This window comes from Lathamus discolor, chromosome 12, assembly GCF_037157495.1.
Source record: "Lathamus discolor isolate bLatDis1 chromosome 12, bLatDis1.hap1, whole genome shotgun sequence".
NCBI lineage: Eukaryota > Metazoa > Chordata > Aves > Psittaciformes > Psittacidae > Lathamus > Lathamus discolor.
In genome coordinates this window covers 1,372,530-1,388,987 of record NC_088895.1, presented here as the reverse complement: position 1 = coordinate 1,388,987, position 16,458 = coordinate 1,372,530, and the positions used below count along the sequence as shown (strand labels likewise).

The 16,458-nt window shown below is 48.2% G+C and overlaps 1 protein-coding gene across 8 annotated transcripts in view; it reads left to right on the top strand.

Moving 5' to 3' along the window:
* The window catches only part of HORMAD2 (HORMA domain containing 2), a 26,940-nt gene extending 10,482 nt beyond the window's left edge, over positions 1 to 16,458 (top strand). For 7 of the 8 annotated variants that reach the window (XM_065692385.1, XM_065692389.1, XM_065692382.1 and 4 more), the window contains 5 exons: positions 2,554 to 2,705; positions 3,256 to 3,509; positions 4,737 to 4,833; positions 5,903 to 5,967; positions 16,118 to 16,458. In XM_065692385.1, coding sequence (XP_065548457.1) covers positions 2,554 to 2,705; positions 3,256 to 3,509; positions 4,737 to 4,833; positions 5,903 to 5,967; positions 16,118 to 16,234 — 685 coding nt within the window. In that variant the 3' untranslated portion in view covers positions 16,235 to 16,458. Of the gene's footprint in view, positions 1 to 2,553; positions 2,706 to 3,255; positions 3,510 to 4,736; positions 4,834 to 5,902; positions 5,968 to 9,233; positions 10,988 to 16,117 lie in introns of those variants that run through there. The other variant, XM_065692386.1, reaches the window with a different exon arrangement.

Genomic DNA, 16,458 nt, shown 5'->3' with positions numbered 1-16,458 from the left:
TTGTGTGCCATTTGCTGCTCTTTCTCAAAGCACATCCAAATAATCCATAGTATGTGGCACAATGATTTTCTGTTGGGAAAATCTGAACTGTGACTGAGTCTGGAGTGTCCTGTGAACTGTACCCTCTGCTTCTGCTTTGAAGCTGCTGTCGGTTGTCCTCCCTACACTGAGGGAATGAGGAGACCTTTTTGATTTGAAAGATAATCATAAGATAATCCCAGCCTGGTTTGGGTTGAAGGGACCTTCAAGCTCCTCCAGTCCCAACCCCTGCCACGGGCAGGGACCCCTTCCACTGGAGCAGCTTGCTCCAAGCCCCTGTGTCCAACCTGGCCTTGAGCACTGCCAGGGATGGGGCAGCCACAGCTTCTCTGGGCACCCTGTGCCAGCGCCTCAGCACCCTCACAGGGAAGAGCTTCTGCCTAAGAGCTCAGCTCAGTCTCCCCTTGGGCAGGTTCAAGCCATTCCCCTTGGCCTGTCCCTACAGGCCCTTGTCCCAAGCCCCTCTTCAGGTTTCCTGCAGACCCTTTAGACACTGGAGCTGCTCTCAGGTCTCCCCTTCAGGAGCCTTCTCTTGTCCAGGCTGCCCCAGCCCAGCTCTCTCAGCCTGGCTCCAGGGCAGAGCTGCTTCAGCCCTCGCATCATCTCCATGGCCTCCTCTGGCCTCACTCCAGCAGCTCCATGTCCCTCTTGTGTTGGGGCCCCAGAGATGGATGGAATAGATGGCTTTTGAGCACTTTGATTTTTTAATCACCCTTTCTCAGATCAAAGAAATAACAGTCTCCTGATGGAGCTCCGCATCCCCTGGTGTGGCTAAGGAGAGGCTGAGTAATCCTGCCGCTGTGTTTCTGTCTACTCTGTTGATATCTCATTACTGCTCTGAGGCTTCAGAGCCTGTGGCATGGGATTCCTGGGCTCTGTTGTTTCCTCAGTGACTGACACTGCTGTCACAGGGTCACACGTGTACCTGCAGTCATTAATAAAGTGACCTTCTGGCATTGATCAGGATTGTGTCATCTTTGCTATCAGCTCCCTTGGCTGATAACACTGCTTTGGCACGCCTGGAGTGGTTATTGGCATGTGCAAACTCCAAGTTAATCATTCCTTGAGAGATGTTTTGTGGCTCTGCATCCTCAGATCTGAAAGTGGGAACCTTTCTCCTAAATAGTTTCTGCCTTATTTTGACTGGATTGTGGAGGAATTCCTTGCCATGGATCCCAGTCCTTCAGAGCAGTTCCTCAGCTTGTACCTTTCAACACATTCCTCCATCAAATTCACAGTATTATTCCCGTATTGAACCAGTACTTGACCTGTTAATTCCTATGGAAGTTTCATCTCTTTTTTTGCTTATACTTCTTCCACTTCCCATTTCCTTCCACTTCCCCTTCCTGCTAATCCCAAGACTTGTAAGGTGAGGTGGGAGGGAAGGCCCTGCATTCTCTTTACTCCACCTTGGGCATTGCCAGCATTGGTCCTCTCAGTTGATGCACCTTTCTGATCATTCAGGATTAATCTAATGGTGCTACATGCTCAGCACAGGGTTGTGCCACCAGCAGTTTGAAGCCTACCAAACTGTACCCTGGTAGTCAAGCAACAGCCTCTGTTTTCACAACAAGCCAAGAAGCTTCAACTGGAAGGAAAAATGAGTCTTAAAGAAGCTGTTGTTCCAATGTTTAATCAGTCAAATTCTGCCCTGGGGTCCTCTCTGCTCTCACAGGTTACTTATTGCTATTAAAGCACTTTGGGATGATTGTGTTAAGGACCATCCAGCCTGTGTATAGTGTCATCCACCTGCCAGTGGGCTTCCAGTGATGTAATGAAGGAGCTATGGGGTTTTTATGGCCCCTTCTCATTGAAAGTCAAGGAAGTTCAGGTTCCTTAGTCACGTAGTGATTCATCCAGTCCATCTTCAACTGTGTGAAGTCAGCTGCTGATCTAAGTTGCTCATCTCCTCTACCTCTGTAGTCAGGAGAAACAAACTCCTCCAGAGGCCTATTCATCCCACTCCTGTGAGGTGTTATCTCAGTCTAGACTGCCTGCTTAGGCTGCCCAGCTGACATTTGGGTGGGTGAAGGAGGTGAGAGGAATGCCCCTTAGTCACTTTGGAAGAATGTGCTTCTGAGCTAGTTTTTCTTCCGTGGAATTGAAGTGAGAACATGCAATTCACTTCTCTTCAAGCTGCAAAATAGCCTCTGTGATGAATCGGCTTTATATGGGATTCTCACCTCATTCCTCTCATTCCTGAAATTGCTGAGGTGAAAGGCACTTGTTTTATGGTCCTTTGATCCAATTTAATCATGTTCAAACAAGTGAGTCATGACATTTGTATAATGGGGTCCATTGCCCCAGCTACAAAGTCTGTTCAAATGTAAATGCCATGCCTCCTAGCTGAGAGCTGCCACCCCATCCCTGTCATGTTTCACTTCCCTGTTGATCTGGCATTGTAGCTTTGGGCTGGTGGTTTCAGACAAGTCAGTGGGTGCTCTGTATTTGTAATTAGGTCGTGAATATTCATGGCTGAGGAAAACAAATCTGTTACTCTTCTTCTGATTGTAGCAACCAAGTGAGCTTTGTGGATGGGGCATGCAGTGAGGATGTTAAACAGGCCAGCAGGCTCCTGATCCGGAAACTCTACCTGCTAATGCAAAACCTTGGCCCACTTCCCAGTGATGTTACCCTCACCATGAAACTCCTCTACTACAACGATGGTAGGTGGAGAACAGTGTGTGCTGGGGGGGGCAGATTCCCTGTCCAGCAGTTCCTATCATAATCATGAGCCCCTGTAATGTAAATAAAGCATAAAAAGGTGATATGGTCAAAAGTGTTGGCTGAAAGCAGTGACAAATGGTGTAAAACACAGTAAAACCTTCTGACACGTGGGGATGGCAGATGCCTTTTAAGACAGGTTTGAGCATCCATGTAAGAAGTACAGCCATGTAATGCCAAAAGGAGACATTTGGCTCCTTCACTGGTGGGTTTTGGTGTTTCAAGGCCATGTCAGATTCTGCTTCAGGAAGCTGAGCATTGGAATGGTATCTCAGCATCCAAAAGTCAGTCTTTGAGCTCCCTGGTCACATTTGCTGAGCTCATTTTTCCTTTGCATTCTCTCCCTTCTTCCTGAAAAAAAAGAACCCCAGAATATTTTCAGTGGCTGATGTAGTTACTCGAGGCTGGTACAGACTTGTTCTGTATAAATCAGGTTAAGGAGAGATAGAACTTGGTTTCTCTGACATCGGTGGGTTCTTTCTCCCTGTGTAGTAACTCCTGACGATTACCAGCCCCCTGGCTTTAAGGCGGAGGGCAGCCGTGGTGACCTGTTCTTCGATGGTGATCCTGTCAACCTAAGAGTAGGGTCAGTCTCCACTGCCTTCCACCTCATCAAAGTGAAAGTGACAACTGAAAAGAAGAGAATGGGGAAGGTTGAGAGCAGCCTGATCAGGAGGAATGGCCCTACTGAGATCTCCCATCAAGGGTTAGACTGTGATGAAGAGGAAGAAGAGAGGACCACAAAGGTATGGAAATGGCTCTATTCAGTTCTGGCAGGAGGACCAGAGTTTATCTAGCAAAACTCTCCTTAAAAGACACATTTTCTCAGAATCTGAGTTTCATGAGGGTTTCTGATTGTCTTGGGTAGAGGCACTGCAGTGAATCGAATGCTGGGGCTCAGAGTCTGCAGACATCAAGTGAATTTTGTGGGTACAGAGAGGGGCACCGGAGCTGATGCAGGGTGTGGAGCCCAAGTGTGATGGGGAATGGCTGAGGGACCTTGGGGGTTCAGATGGAGAAGAGAAGGCTCAGGGGGGACCTGATCGCTCCCTACAAGTGCCTGACAGGAGGATGGAGCCAGGAGGGGCTGGGCTCTGCTCCCAAGGAGCAAGGGATGGGACAAGAGGAACCGGCCTCAAGCTGCCCCAGGGCAGGTTTAGATGGAGCTGAGGAACAATTCCTGCCCCAGAGGGTGCTCAGGCATTGGAACAGGCTGCCCAGGGCAGGGCTGCAGGCACCGTCCCTGCAAGTGTTCACAGCCCGTGGAGAGGAGGCCTCAGTGCCATGGGTCAGTGATGGCCTTGGCAATGGGGAATGGTTGGACTGGATGAGCTTAAAGGGCTTTTCCAACCTGGTTGATTCCATGAGTCTGTGATTCTCATTTTGTTCCAGAGTTCCACTGACTCCCAGAGGCTGGTACATCCTCCAGGGAGAGCACTCAGACACAGACATGGCCAAAATGGAAAACATTGCAAACAGTTGTGCACTTCTGCTTGGTGTTTCTCAGGAATAAGCCGTGTTCCACTGTGTAGTTAGGTGGGATTCCTCCAGCCATCTGAAAGTTGTGTGCTGTGTCTGATTTCACTAGGCCTCCTCTGCACGTAGTGGAGGAGGAGGAGGAGGCATCTTTAGCAGGTGATGCCCTTAGACACTAAGGTTGGCTGGAAGGAATGGCTTTCTAATAGTGCTGCTCTCTAGAATGATGGAAGAGGGAACCTTGACTTGACATTAGGTTGTGAGTATCGGGGAATAAAGCTCAACATAACTAACTCCTGAAGGTAGGAAGCCATTTAGGTAGGAATTCTGTCTTATCTAAAGAAATTTCTCTCTTGAAAGACTTACAGGCTTGGGAGGAGGAAGGGCATGGAGGAGCTGTGAAGATCTCATCCCCATTAGTGCTGTACTTATGGATTTACCACCTGAGTGGATTTTTTAGATTATGCTGTAAAGACAAGCCATCATTTGCTTTACAGAGTCACCCTCTCCCTGTCAGAGCAGATTCAAGTGAGCATGAAGAGGACAAAAATGTCAGACAGAAAATGGAAGCATCTTCTTGCCTTCAAGATACAGGTAAACACCAGTTTCAAAGCTGAAGAGCCTGCGCTTGTGACTGTGTCCTAGCATAACACTGAGGCTTTCTCACTTACTTTGGAATGGATGAACAGAGTTTGTCAGGCTGTTTGAATTGTGTGTCGGGTCAGATTGAGCTACAAAATAGGGCTTGTTGTATATGCTTGGTTTGTTAACAGAAACGGTCAATTTTTTACCCATCTCTATCTCAGCAGGGTTTTTTCAGCTGTGGAGGAGAGGCACAGCTCATCAGTGCTGAGTTACATTATCTACACTTTCCCCAAAGCTCTTGTCCTTTAGCTGTTACAGTTTGATTTTGCTAATGGCTTCCATATGTGAAAACATGTATGGAAATACATGACAAAAAAAGCCTTTTCTCTCACTCCCACGAACGCAGCTCCTGATATACCATGCTGAATCTGACCTTTGAAGCTCTCAGATATAGCCTGTGGAACAATACCATCTAGTGACAAAATGGTAAATAGCATTCCTGAGATCCCCAGGCAGTGGAATAAAGCAGCTTGTCTGCTATGGAGTCACCTTTTCAGGTCTTTCTTCTGTAGATTCTCTGATGACTAATAAGGGCTAAACTCGTACTGTCACCTTTTCCACTCTGGGGATATTTACAGGATCTTTCTCCTCTAACAGTTGTCTGCTTTCATAAAACTGAGGTGCTCTGCTACTCCCCATCAAGTTTTATTCAAACAGTGTAGTAAGGTCAATAGTTATTACTCAGGGGACATCTCCCTTCCTTTCCCATACACACACACACACATAAAGCACATGTAGACATAAGCTTTGTTATCTTAGAAACCAGGTTAAAATGGAGCTAAAATATTGGTAGGAGCTGCTGCAGGTTGGTGTGTTGCACATTCAGATGACACAGTTCTGAAATCCCTGTTTCCAGGAATAAACTGCCAGTGTTGGCAGTGCCTGATGGCAAAGGTTACACAATTTCAGCCATGGGATTTGGCTGCCGTGGGTTACTCAGGCTTCTGTGCTTTCTTTTTTCAGTTGAACGTAAGGTTTTAGCTTTGGAGCTAATTTTGGTGTGGTGCTTGTATTGTAGGTGGGAAGAAGAAGACTAGAGGCAAGGAGACAGGCAGGATGCCTTGCTCAAGTCCATCTCAGCAGGTGAGGAGGTATTAGTGATTCTGAGATATGCCAGACAGGGTGGAATCCATTGCCATGAGCATTCTGTCATCGAGGATGGCATAAGATTCAACTGACATTAGTGGCTTTATTGTGCAGTATCAAAATACATAGAGGTGACAATGTATGAGGGCACAGGGACAGAAGCATGAACTGGAAGCATTTAGGATGAAACTCTCTGTGGTCAGCTTATTTCTTGCATCCAGTGCAAGGATTTTGTCCCGGTCTCTGGAGTTGGCATCTGTGAATTACATACACAGACTGATGGTATCAGTGTGTGTTTCCCCCCGCTCACCTGTGTGTGTGTTTGGATTAAGCTCTGAAATCACCACCACATTTCAGGTTTGAAAGGTGTGTTTGTCTGCTGCCTGACATGGTCTTCACCTCTTCTTCTCTGCCTCCAGACTATCTTTCCATGTGAGTCACAGGTACTTACTGGATCCTCTCCCTTTTTGGCTGCCTCTCTAGGATAGGAAGAATTATCCCCTCGAGGTGCTGATCTCTTTCTCAGCAGTTGTTGGGGCAACCCAAAGAAGAGGGGCAGGCCAGACATGTAATCCTAGATAAGTCCAGTGGTGTGAAATCAATCCCATCCTGAAGGCTGCCCTGGCCAAAGCCTGAGTCAGAATCAGAGCTCCAATTCCTGGGCTTGTGCAGAGGTTTTTCAGTGACGGGGCAAATATGTGAACACCACCACACTTGCCACTTGATCCTCCTCCCATTCAAATGAGTTGAGCATCATGTGAGCTTGAATGTGCAGAGGCTGAATCTTTACAGGGTAAGTTAATGAGAGTAGGAAATTGCTACTAAAATTTTCCCCGCCTCTGTTGAAAAGAATCCCGGGGTGTCTAACCCAGACAGAGCTGGAGACTACAACCTCCCGTGTCATTCAAAAGGCATCTGTGAAGTATTTGCCTCGACTCTACATCTTAGAAATGAACTTCTGTGCCTAGGCTGGTATTTTTCAAGCTCTGACCGCATTTTTGTTTGGTGTCACATCCTCCAGTTTCCTTCTGATCGTTGTTTATTCTGTCGGCTGTGTGAAAACAGGAGCCTTTTTTGTTTAGAGCTCATGATTGTCCCCCTGATTCATGCTCTGACATTCTTCTGGGTCCGTCACGATTGGAAGCAGAGCGCCAGACACCTCTGTGCTTGCAGCATGTGAATTTCATTAGGCTACAGTAGCAATAGTGAGAGTTTGTGGAGGTGGTGGAAACAGCATTAGTTGCTGAAAACTGGAAGAGTCACTTTATCCATTGTATGCTTCCAAAGACGTCTAGAAAAAATAAATCCAGGCCCTCTGCCTGGTACATTCTGCATGGCAAAGGGCTTTTAATGTATTCCTTGATACTATTTTTTAGAAGTTGGCTAATATTTCAGCCCATCTAAGGAAAAACCAAGTCAAGTCACTGGTTAAAATCATCAGTGTAAAGCCAGTGCGAAGAAAAATTTGACACTATTTTCCACATGAGAGGGACTTTCCCTTCTTTTCTGAGGGAAGTGGTTAAAACAAATGACCATTGTGTATTCCACTTGAATCGGGAAGCCAAACTGGTCAGTGAAGTTTGTCTTTAAAAATGAGGACAAGCTTGAGTGGAGGGGAAGTCTGAGTTAGGTATTATCTAACAGGGTCAAGTGTAGGTAAGATGGGTAGAAGCAGGGTATGAATGTAAACACCTTGGTGCTCTCCAGACTGCAGTGCAGTCAGGCAGTACTGTTCTCCAGCTGTCACAGAGTGTTCAGAGCAACTCTCTGCTTTAAACAGCTTTAAGGTCTCCAGAGTGACTTGTTTTCTCCTGGATTTCAGAGTTCAGTTAGCTTAGTGGGTTAGGGGCATTGGGGAACAAGGTAGCCCAGGCCATGGAGAGCTCCCTTTGGTGGGACAGACACGAGCCCTTAGACTTGCGGTGCTAGTGTGTGACTTTGAGTGTTAGGTTTCCACCATAAGATCCCTTTGGACTAGCTTACCAAATGGTTGCTCACGTGCCAGCACTACTGTGGGGCAGAGAGGAAGGCTGGATGGAGGGGAACAGGCAACAAAGGCCTGGGAAGGAGTCCTGCCCTTCTGGTGGCAATGTAGTGGTAGCCACTCAGCTGTCCATGGAGCAGCACCTCAGGGACACGGGTTTAGAGGTTCTGTCTGTACCATTAACTGGCCATCATCTTCAGAGCTAACTAAACCAATTTGGAGTGTCCCAGAATGTGGTGTCTGTACAAGGATTTGGTATTCTGAATGCGCTGAGTTCAGAAATGGTGCCCACAGTCAGGAGCTACTTTTGGAAATCGGGGACTCAGCTGGGTTGGAAAAGACCTTTAAGATCACCAAGTCCAACCTTTAGCCCAGCACTGCCAAGTCAATGTGAGTGAGCCCATTACTGCTCTTCCTCCAAAAGGAACAGCTTTTTCCTTCTGATTCCTTGGTTATTAAAACTAAAACCAGTGCTGTTGAAACTGAGTTTGGTCATTATCTTCCTGACCTATAGCTCTTCAGGCAAACCAGGAATGAAAGTATTAAAGGCTTATTTTTGTCTAATCAACATGGGAAAGGCAAAGGATGCGGATCTGCTGGAGGACAAGCAGCTATTCCTGCCCAGTCTGGGCTTTAGCAGTGGCCATGGAGAGTCTCCACAGAGGGCTTTCCAGCTTGGAGACAAATTTACATGCACTCAACTGGCTTGTTATCTGCAATCTCATGATTGATGGTGCTTAGGATCAAATGAGAGATTGCCCTTTCCCAGCACAGCAGCTCTGTAATTAATCATCCAGAGTCAGACACCAGCATGTAAATAAGCCCACCTCTGCTGGCTTCAGGAGAGTTCGGATTGCATCAGCCAAGGATTGGGCCCATGCATTATCCTTATGCGTCTCATGACTTGCCACTGGCACCCAGGAGCTGTGAGAAGATGGGGAAAATAGGGAATTGCTGCCCATTGTTTCAGCTTATAGAAATCTGCTGGTGTGATTGGGGTCCTGCACTGAACTTGGGATAACTTTGTGAGTTGTTCAGAGGGCTGGAGCAGCTCTGCTCTGGAGACAGGCTGAGAGAGCTGGGCTTGGAGAGAAGGGGCTTGGAGCAAGCTGCTCCAGTGGAAGGTGTCCCTGCCCATGGCAGGGGTTTGGAACAGAATGAGCTGTAAGGTCCCTTCCAAAACAAACCAGGCTGGGATTTTGTGATTCTACGATGCCATTATGTTCTTGTGTTAAAGGATGTGTCTAAACATCCTTTAACATTCTTGTCCTCCTAATAGGTTTTGGTCAGCTTTGTCTTCATGTCGCAAACATGTTGTGGTGGAATGAATTTGGAATGAAACAGAACTAGAAGATGAGTAAAATCTGACCATGTGGACGCCTCTGCAGACCTTTATCTCCCATCAGGAAGCTGTGGGCTGAAGTTCTGGGGTGGTCCTTAGAGCACAGTCTCACTGCAGGGAGCCCTGAATCGTCCCTGACCGAGCCTGCACCAGAGCTGGAAACGGTGTGGCCATATCAGCACAGTACAGATCAGCCTCCCAAGTTTCTGGCTTCGTTACCTAGCACCAGACACTGCTTGTGCTGCTGGACTGGCGTGCTTATGCTACTAAACTGCTGTGGGACATGAGGAAGTGTGTTGACACTTGGCATTGTATGTGGACATACCACTTTGGAGCAGTGATAGCTCAGGGATCTCTGCAGTGCAGCTCACTGCGTGCTGTAGGCCTGCTCCTGCCATGAGGATTAGCTCTTAACTGGAGCTGTCTGGAAGCTGGATGTCTAGGGAGACATTCAGACCTAACTGCTGTAAGTCAGCGTTGGTTTAGATCTCAGAGGAGAGCCTGTCTGGCCTCCAGCTGCTGCTCCTCTTGCAGAAGGCTTGGCTACCTGGCCACGTCCTTTCTCCCAGGGCCTGTGGCAGCAAGGGAAGCCAGTGTGACCAGAGTCCTTCATGGATGACACTCTTCAAGTAATATCTGCTGTGTTTGCCAGTGATCAGTGTCCGTGATGGAGATTCTTGTCCCTTTGGTGAGCTTCCGTGTTGTGCACATCTTCTGTCTGAAGGTGAAGGTCAGCACAAGGGGTTCAGTTGCAGAATAACAGCTTGGAGATCAAGACCTTTGTTGTCTGATCTTTCCCAGGCACACCACTGTTAAACTTGCCATGACAGCAAGCAGTTGAAGGGTGAAGCCTGCCATGTGCAGAGCAGTAGGAAAGCATTTTTCTGTGGCAATGTCATTATCTTGAACTTTTGCAGAAAAGAAAAAAAACAGCAGCAAGGTTTATCTGTAACTGCCTATCAAGAGAGCTCTATCTGATGAGAAGTTCCCAGAACATTTTCTCCTCCAACCCAGCTGAGGCTACACAGACCCAAAACAATGAAGAGAGCAAGATTCAGAGATGAGCTTCCCTCTCTCCTTCCTGTGAGCTCAGGCCATTCTGGGAGGAGTGAGACAGGGAGGTCAGGAAATTCCTGGCTTCTCTCAATTCACGTCAGATCCTTAGCTGTATCTTGGGGCCATTCATCCCTTGCATGAGTTATCCCTGTCTAGCGTGCAGGAAACACTTTCCTAGTGATGTCCTCCCGCGGAGGTGAGGCCCGTCACCCCGCGCATCCGGGGAGAGGTAACCCTTGTGCCCCACATTCCCACCAGCTGCCCCAGGGACACCCGTGGGAAGCCGTGGCTGCCTTCACATGCCTTCCTAAGGCCATGCAAGCAACCAGAGCCTCGGGAGGGATCTGCATTGATGAATGCTGGACACATCCAACATCCCAGGAGGGACTAAGCTGGGTTGCAGCCTAGGAAGCAGGAGGAGTGTCTGTTGCTTTTCGCCTCCTCAGTTACGATGCTGTAACCTTACTGGGGAATGCTTCTGTTTTGGGAGGCGTGCTGGATTGGGATCTGGCAATTGGCATGTGCAGTTTGCAGTGGGATTGAGGGCCCTGGAAGAGATTGTGAGGAGAGAGATTGAGAAACGTTGTTTTTCAACAGTTAGTTTTGATGAATTTCTCTTCTACACTCTGGGAAAATCTGTTTGTTGGTCCTTTAAATGCTACGAGATCCGTGAGGGGCAGAGCAGGCCTGTGAGGCTTCCCGTTGGCAACAAAGGAGTTGCCTTGAATGTCAAAGATTGTAACAGTGAGCTATGGAAAAGGAAGAGGACCAGTGATGGGCAGTGATGTGTTGGCACAGCTTCCTGGGGACAAAAATGTGGCAGGTTGCCACAGAAGCACCACAGTGAGTGTCTTTCATTCTTCCACCTGCGTAAGTTGGCTTTCATGCAAAGCAGCATGATTCTCCTCCACACGTACAGATGAAGATCAGGATTAATTCCATTGATGTCAGTGCAATTGCTGTAGTGGAAACAGATACAAGCCCTGTGCTGGGCGTTTAACCACTGTGCCGCCTTCGCAGCACCGCAGGGGTGAGATGGGATGATTGGGGATCATCACGTCCAACCTACCTGCTAGAGCAGAGGCACCTGGAGCAGGCTTCTCAGGAGCTTGTCCAGTCAGGTGTTGAGTATTGTCAAGGATGGAGGCTCCACAACCTCCCTGGACAGCTCCTCTCAGTGTGTGATTGGCCTCATTGTAAAAAATAACATGTCCTCACATTTAAATGGGATTTCATAAAATCATGGATGGGTCAGGTTGGAAAGGACCTTAAAGCTCATCCAGTTCCAACCGCCTGCCATGGCTGGACACCTTCCACTAGAGCAGCTTGCTCCAAGCCCAGTCCAGCCTGGTCTTGAGCACTGCCAGGGATGGAGCAGCCACAGCTTGCAGCATCTGTGTGGCCTCCTTTGGCTCGCTGTGTTTCAGTCTGTGTCCATTTCCTCTCATCCTTTCAGTGGACACCATAATGTACCTGGTGAAACTTGAGTTTTGCTGTGCTTGGACAGCATGGAGCAGCCAGCTGTGGGTGGGTAGGTGGGAGGTATTGCCTTTAGCCAGAGAGAAATGGCACCAGGAATGTCTCAGGTCTTGGGGGTCAATCTAAAGTCACTGGGTTTGCTTTTTGAAAGAGACAAGGATTCTCTGTGCTCCAGTCAGTGTTAGCTGCAGCTGAAATCACAGCATGCATCAGGCTTTCTCCTGTTCAAGTTCCTTGATGATGATGGACATCCCTGCAGACACTGTGTATCACCCTGACACCTGGGGATCATTTAGCCTTACTTCAGCAGTTAATCCATACATTTCAGTTCTTATTCTTTGAGCTTTCTTGATGGAACTGGTCTTCTTGTGACATTACTGTGCTTCTGAAAGCATCAGGATAGTTACAAGGTACAAACCAAACACTCCCTGTCCCTGACAAAGGGAACTCTTCTGAGGGCATAAAATTTACCAAGTGCCAAAGCTCAGCATGGGGCAGGCCAGGGACAAAGAGGGACACAGGCAAATGCTCTTGTGCAATTTTAGCTTTTCTACATAGGATGCCTTGGGAAGCAAAACACATGTCAGAAAAACTGTAAATTTGCTTGGATTTATGCTGGGAATTTTTGGCCGGAATACGTGGGGACACTGGGGACTGAAAACTTCAGCAAGCAAAAGGAGGGCCTGGTTTTGTCTATCTAAGAATAGCAGTGGAGCTGTGGTCTGCTCATTCTGTTTCGTCCACCAGTCTGCCTTGGGAAGGCTTTAATCTAAGTCTAATCTATTTTTAGCCTGATATCTTCTCCAGACAATGTGCAGCTGTCCTGTGAGTTTGATGCCAGAAATCAGCAGCACTGGTATGATTCACAAGTTAGCTGGGTTGCACAGCAGAGCTCTGCGCCTAAATACTACTTTTTTACACGTAGTGCAGCGTGGTAAACTAGGAGAGTCCAACTCGGTGTGTGTTCATGCTCTGACCTGGGGCCAGAGGCATAGAATGGTTTCATGTGAAGGGACCTTCAAGCTCCTCCAGTCCCAACCCCTGCCACGGGCAGGGACCCCTTCCACTGGAGCAGCTTGCTCCAAGCCCCTGTGTCCAACCTGGCCTTGAGCACTGCCAGGGATGGGGCAGCCACAGCTTCTCTGGGCACCCTGGGCCAGCGCCCCAGCACCCTCACAGGGAAGAGCTTCTGCCTAAGAGCTCAGCTCAGTCTCCCCTCGGGCAGGTTCAAGCCATTCCCCTTGGCCTGTCCCTACAGGCCCTTGTCCCAAGCCCCTCTCCAGGTTCCCTGCAGCCCCTTCAGGCACTGGAGCTGCTCTCAGGTCTCCCCTTCAGGAGCCTTCTCTTGTCCAGGCTGCCCCAGCCCAGCTCTCTCAGCCTGGCTCCAGAGCAGAGCTGCTCCAGCCCTCGCAGCATCCCCATGGCCTCCTCTGGCCTCACTCCAGCAGCTCCATGTCCCTCTTGTGCTGCTGCCCCAGAGCTGGATCAGGGCTGCAGGGGGGGTCTCCCCAGAGCACAGCAGAGGGGCAGGATCCCCTCCCTGAGCTGCTGCTCATGCTCTGGGGGTGCAGCCCCGCACACTGGAGGTTCTGGGCTTAAGCACACACTGAAGCCGGGTCCTGGGGAGAACAAGGCCTTGTACTTGGAGTCAGGACGCCATGGATCTGTGTCTGGTTTTGCTGCTTGACCTGGACTTGTCCCCTCTGTCCTGTTGTCAGCATGGTCCCTTTTCAGGGCAAGTGTTTGGGAGCCTGGACCCTCTCCTGTGTGCTTTTACAGCACCTGGCTCATCAGCGGAGCCGAGGACCTGCAGTGGTTGTGTAAGACAACACAGGTACAGCGCAAGCTCCAAGTCAAGCATCCCAGTACATGGGAAAAATTAGAATTAATCAACTTCTGGAGGCTTTGATTGTATGTTTAGTCAGTGGGAGGGATTTCCTGCTTTTGTGCACACCATTTAAGAGGTTTACTTTCTGGTTTAAGTCAAATAAACACACGTAGGATCTGGCTTAATCCCATTTAGAACAACATCTCTGGGGGAGAAGCTTGAGTGTTTGGTTAAGGATGGGACCTGGATGTTGGACTTGGGGTCTATTCCTTGCTCCAAGTTCCTACATGAACTTGTGGCTGGGCAGGGGTGGGGCAGGACAGGACATGTTGGCTTCGGTGAAATACCTCACACGGTTGACATCTGATTCATCCAACAGATGAATAGTGCTTGTCTAGAGCACTTGATGGCTTGCATAGATGTTTGTACCCTTCTCTCAGGTTCCTGTGAGGTGGTCACGCTGCCTGTGGTAAAGGGGGGGAAGATGGTTGGAGAGTTGCAGTGGCTCTGCATGAGCAGCTGCTCCTTCTGGATCTTTCTCCCACCTCAGAAGTGTCCCATCCATGCCGAAAATTCAGGAAGAATAGCAAAGAGGTAAAAGCTTTACTGAGTCTGTGCTGCAGAAGAGCCATTCCTCAATAGAGGAAATAAAAGCACCAACTCTAGCTCATGCTTTTTATACAGTTTAGAGTGAAATAGGAGAGCTGCTGCCTTATTGAGGTAACTGGGGCTCATTGCTTTGCTTCAGTGTGCATCCAGCGGGGCAGGGAACAAACCCTGCGGCTGTATGAGCACCGTAGAGTTCTTGGATGCGGTGTTTCTGCCCCCGGGCCGCTTACTTCAAAAAGGAAGCAGACAGGTTAGCATGATGCCAGGGAAAGGAAAGTAAATAACCGCCTAACGTGCCAGTATGAGCAGCTGGGTGTCAGGTCAGGAGCTCGAACCCACATCCACTCATCACTCTGCCCTCAAGCAAATACACCCCGGGCAGCGCTGCCCCTTGTGTCAACCTGAACGTGCAGGGTGAAGAGAACCTGCCCGTCCCACCTTGGCAGATTCTTGTTTTCTCTGTTTTTATGGAAAGGAAATGGTACTTTTCTGCATTAAGCAATGTTGTGTTGCTCATAATGAAGAGGAGGAAAGAGGGAAGGAAAAACAATTTGCAACATGATCGAGAGGCAAAGTGAGGTTGATTCAAACTGGTTTGCTGTTAATCCCTAATCAGAGTTATTTCACACATTAGAAAGACCATTGCTATGCAGAGATTACCAGAGCCTCATACCAAGGTCAGATAGAAAAGAAAGCCTTGGTGACGCGAGTGGGGAATTCTGTAATGACCACAATCTGGAGACCTTGTGCTTGTCTCCAGGATGTGTTCTGGAATAGCTCTCTATTAACTCCTTCTGTTTATCCTGTTTCACTTACGTGATTCCTCATGTTTTAGGATGAAGCTGGAGTAAAGTTCTGGAGCAGGAACTCGGTCAGCCTCTTTTCCCTTTTCATTCACCTTGCTTTCCCCCAAATGAACTTACTTTCGGAGGCTGAGCTGAAATGTGTGTGTCCCTCCAGCTCAGTTCCAGTGAGAGCAGGAGAGGTTCCATGGCGAGACTGTGCTTTGTCCCTTCTGGGTGGGCAACAACACACATTTCTCTCTGCAGCTCCAGATTATTACTGTAAAAGTGCAGATATGTGATGTGATGTTGAGAATAAGTGAGTTTGTCACTTGGCAGAACCAACACTTCAGCTGTTGTTCTGGCTGTCCATCTCTCTGTGGTCTGTCTGGATTGCCTGTACCACTGACCTGTTTATATTCTAACATCTATTTAATCTGTGGGTTTTAACCCTCTGGTTTGTAGTCCCCTGAATATTCCTAAGGGAGGTTTGTGTCTTTCTAGAGGGAAGTTAAGCCTCTTGGAAAACAGTTTGCTTCACTGAGTTATGTTCTTGGAGACTCACAGGTAGTCTTTGAGGTCTGAGATGGACCAAGTCACGTTGAAGTTCCCTGGTGTACAAATGGAGGTGCTGTGTGTCTCCTCCTGAAAGGCTGTTTCCAGTGACCACCAATTTGACATAAGTGTCCCTACTTCTTTTGCATGCTTCTATGATGATCTGAGGTTGGTGAAACAGGCTGTGCCCTGTGAGCTATTTCTCAAATGTGTCCATGCTCCTGGTATTTTCTCTCAGTGCTGGGGAGATGGGAACTGTTCCTTGTGCCACCAAACCCATCCTCTTTCCCTGAAGCTGAACCTGTTACTTTCACAAATCTTACAGTTCCAATTCCATCCATTATCCCAATTTTGATTCCTTGCCTAACTGCTTTTCAGGAGAACAAGATCATACTGAGCAAATACGAGAGGATCCAGGAAAACACACTGTAGTTTTGGAAGTTGTGTTTCTTGACTCGTCTAGCAGGAGCCTGTACCGTGAGAATGATCACTGTTTCTGATGGTTCTTACAGATAAACTGCCTGAACCTTGCCTTTAGCCAGGAAGAGGTAACAGGACCCAAGAAGAAAAGGAAGGTCAGTGAACCAGAGAAGCTGCTTCTGGAAGGCAGGAAATCATGTTCGTTCTGACACACAATACGTTTTGAAAGGTGTGAGTTTGCGTTGTCACCTGACTCGTAAAGACACTTTCTTCCAATGTTTAACTCTTCCCCATACCCCTGTATTTCTGCATGTTTATTTGTCTGGTGACAGCTTGGATTGCAAAGAGCAGTCCAACAAGCACTGTAATTGTCATGGCAGTGTCAACCAACAGCACTTGTTTGATGTTCTAAAGTTGAGGATTTATGATTCCA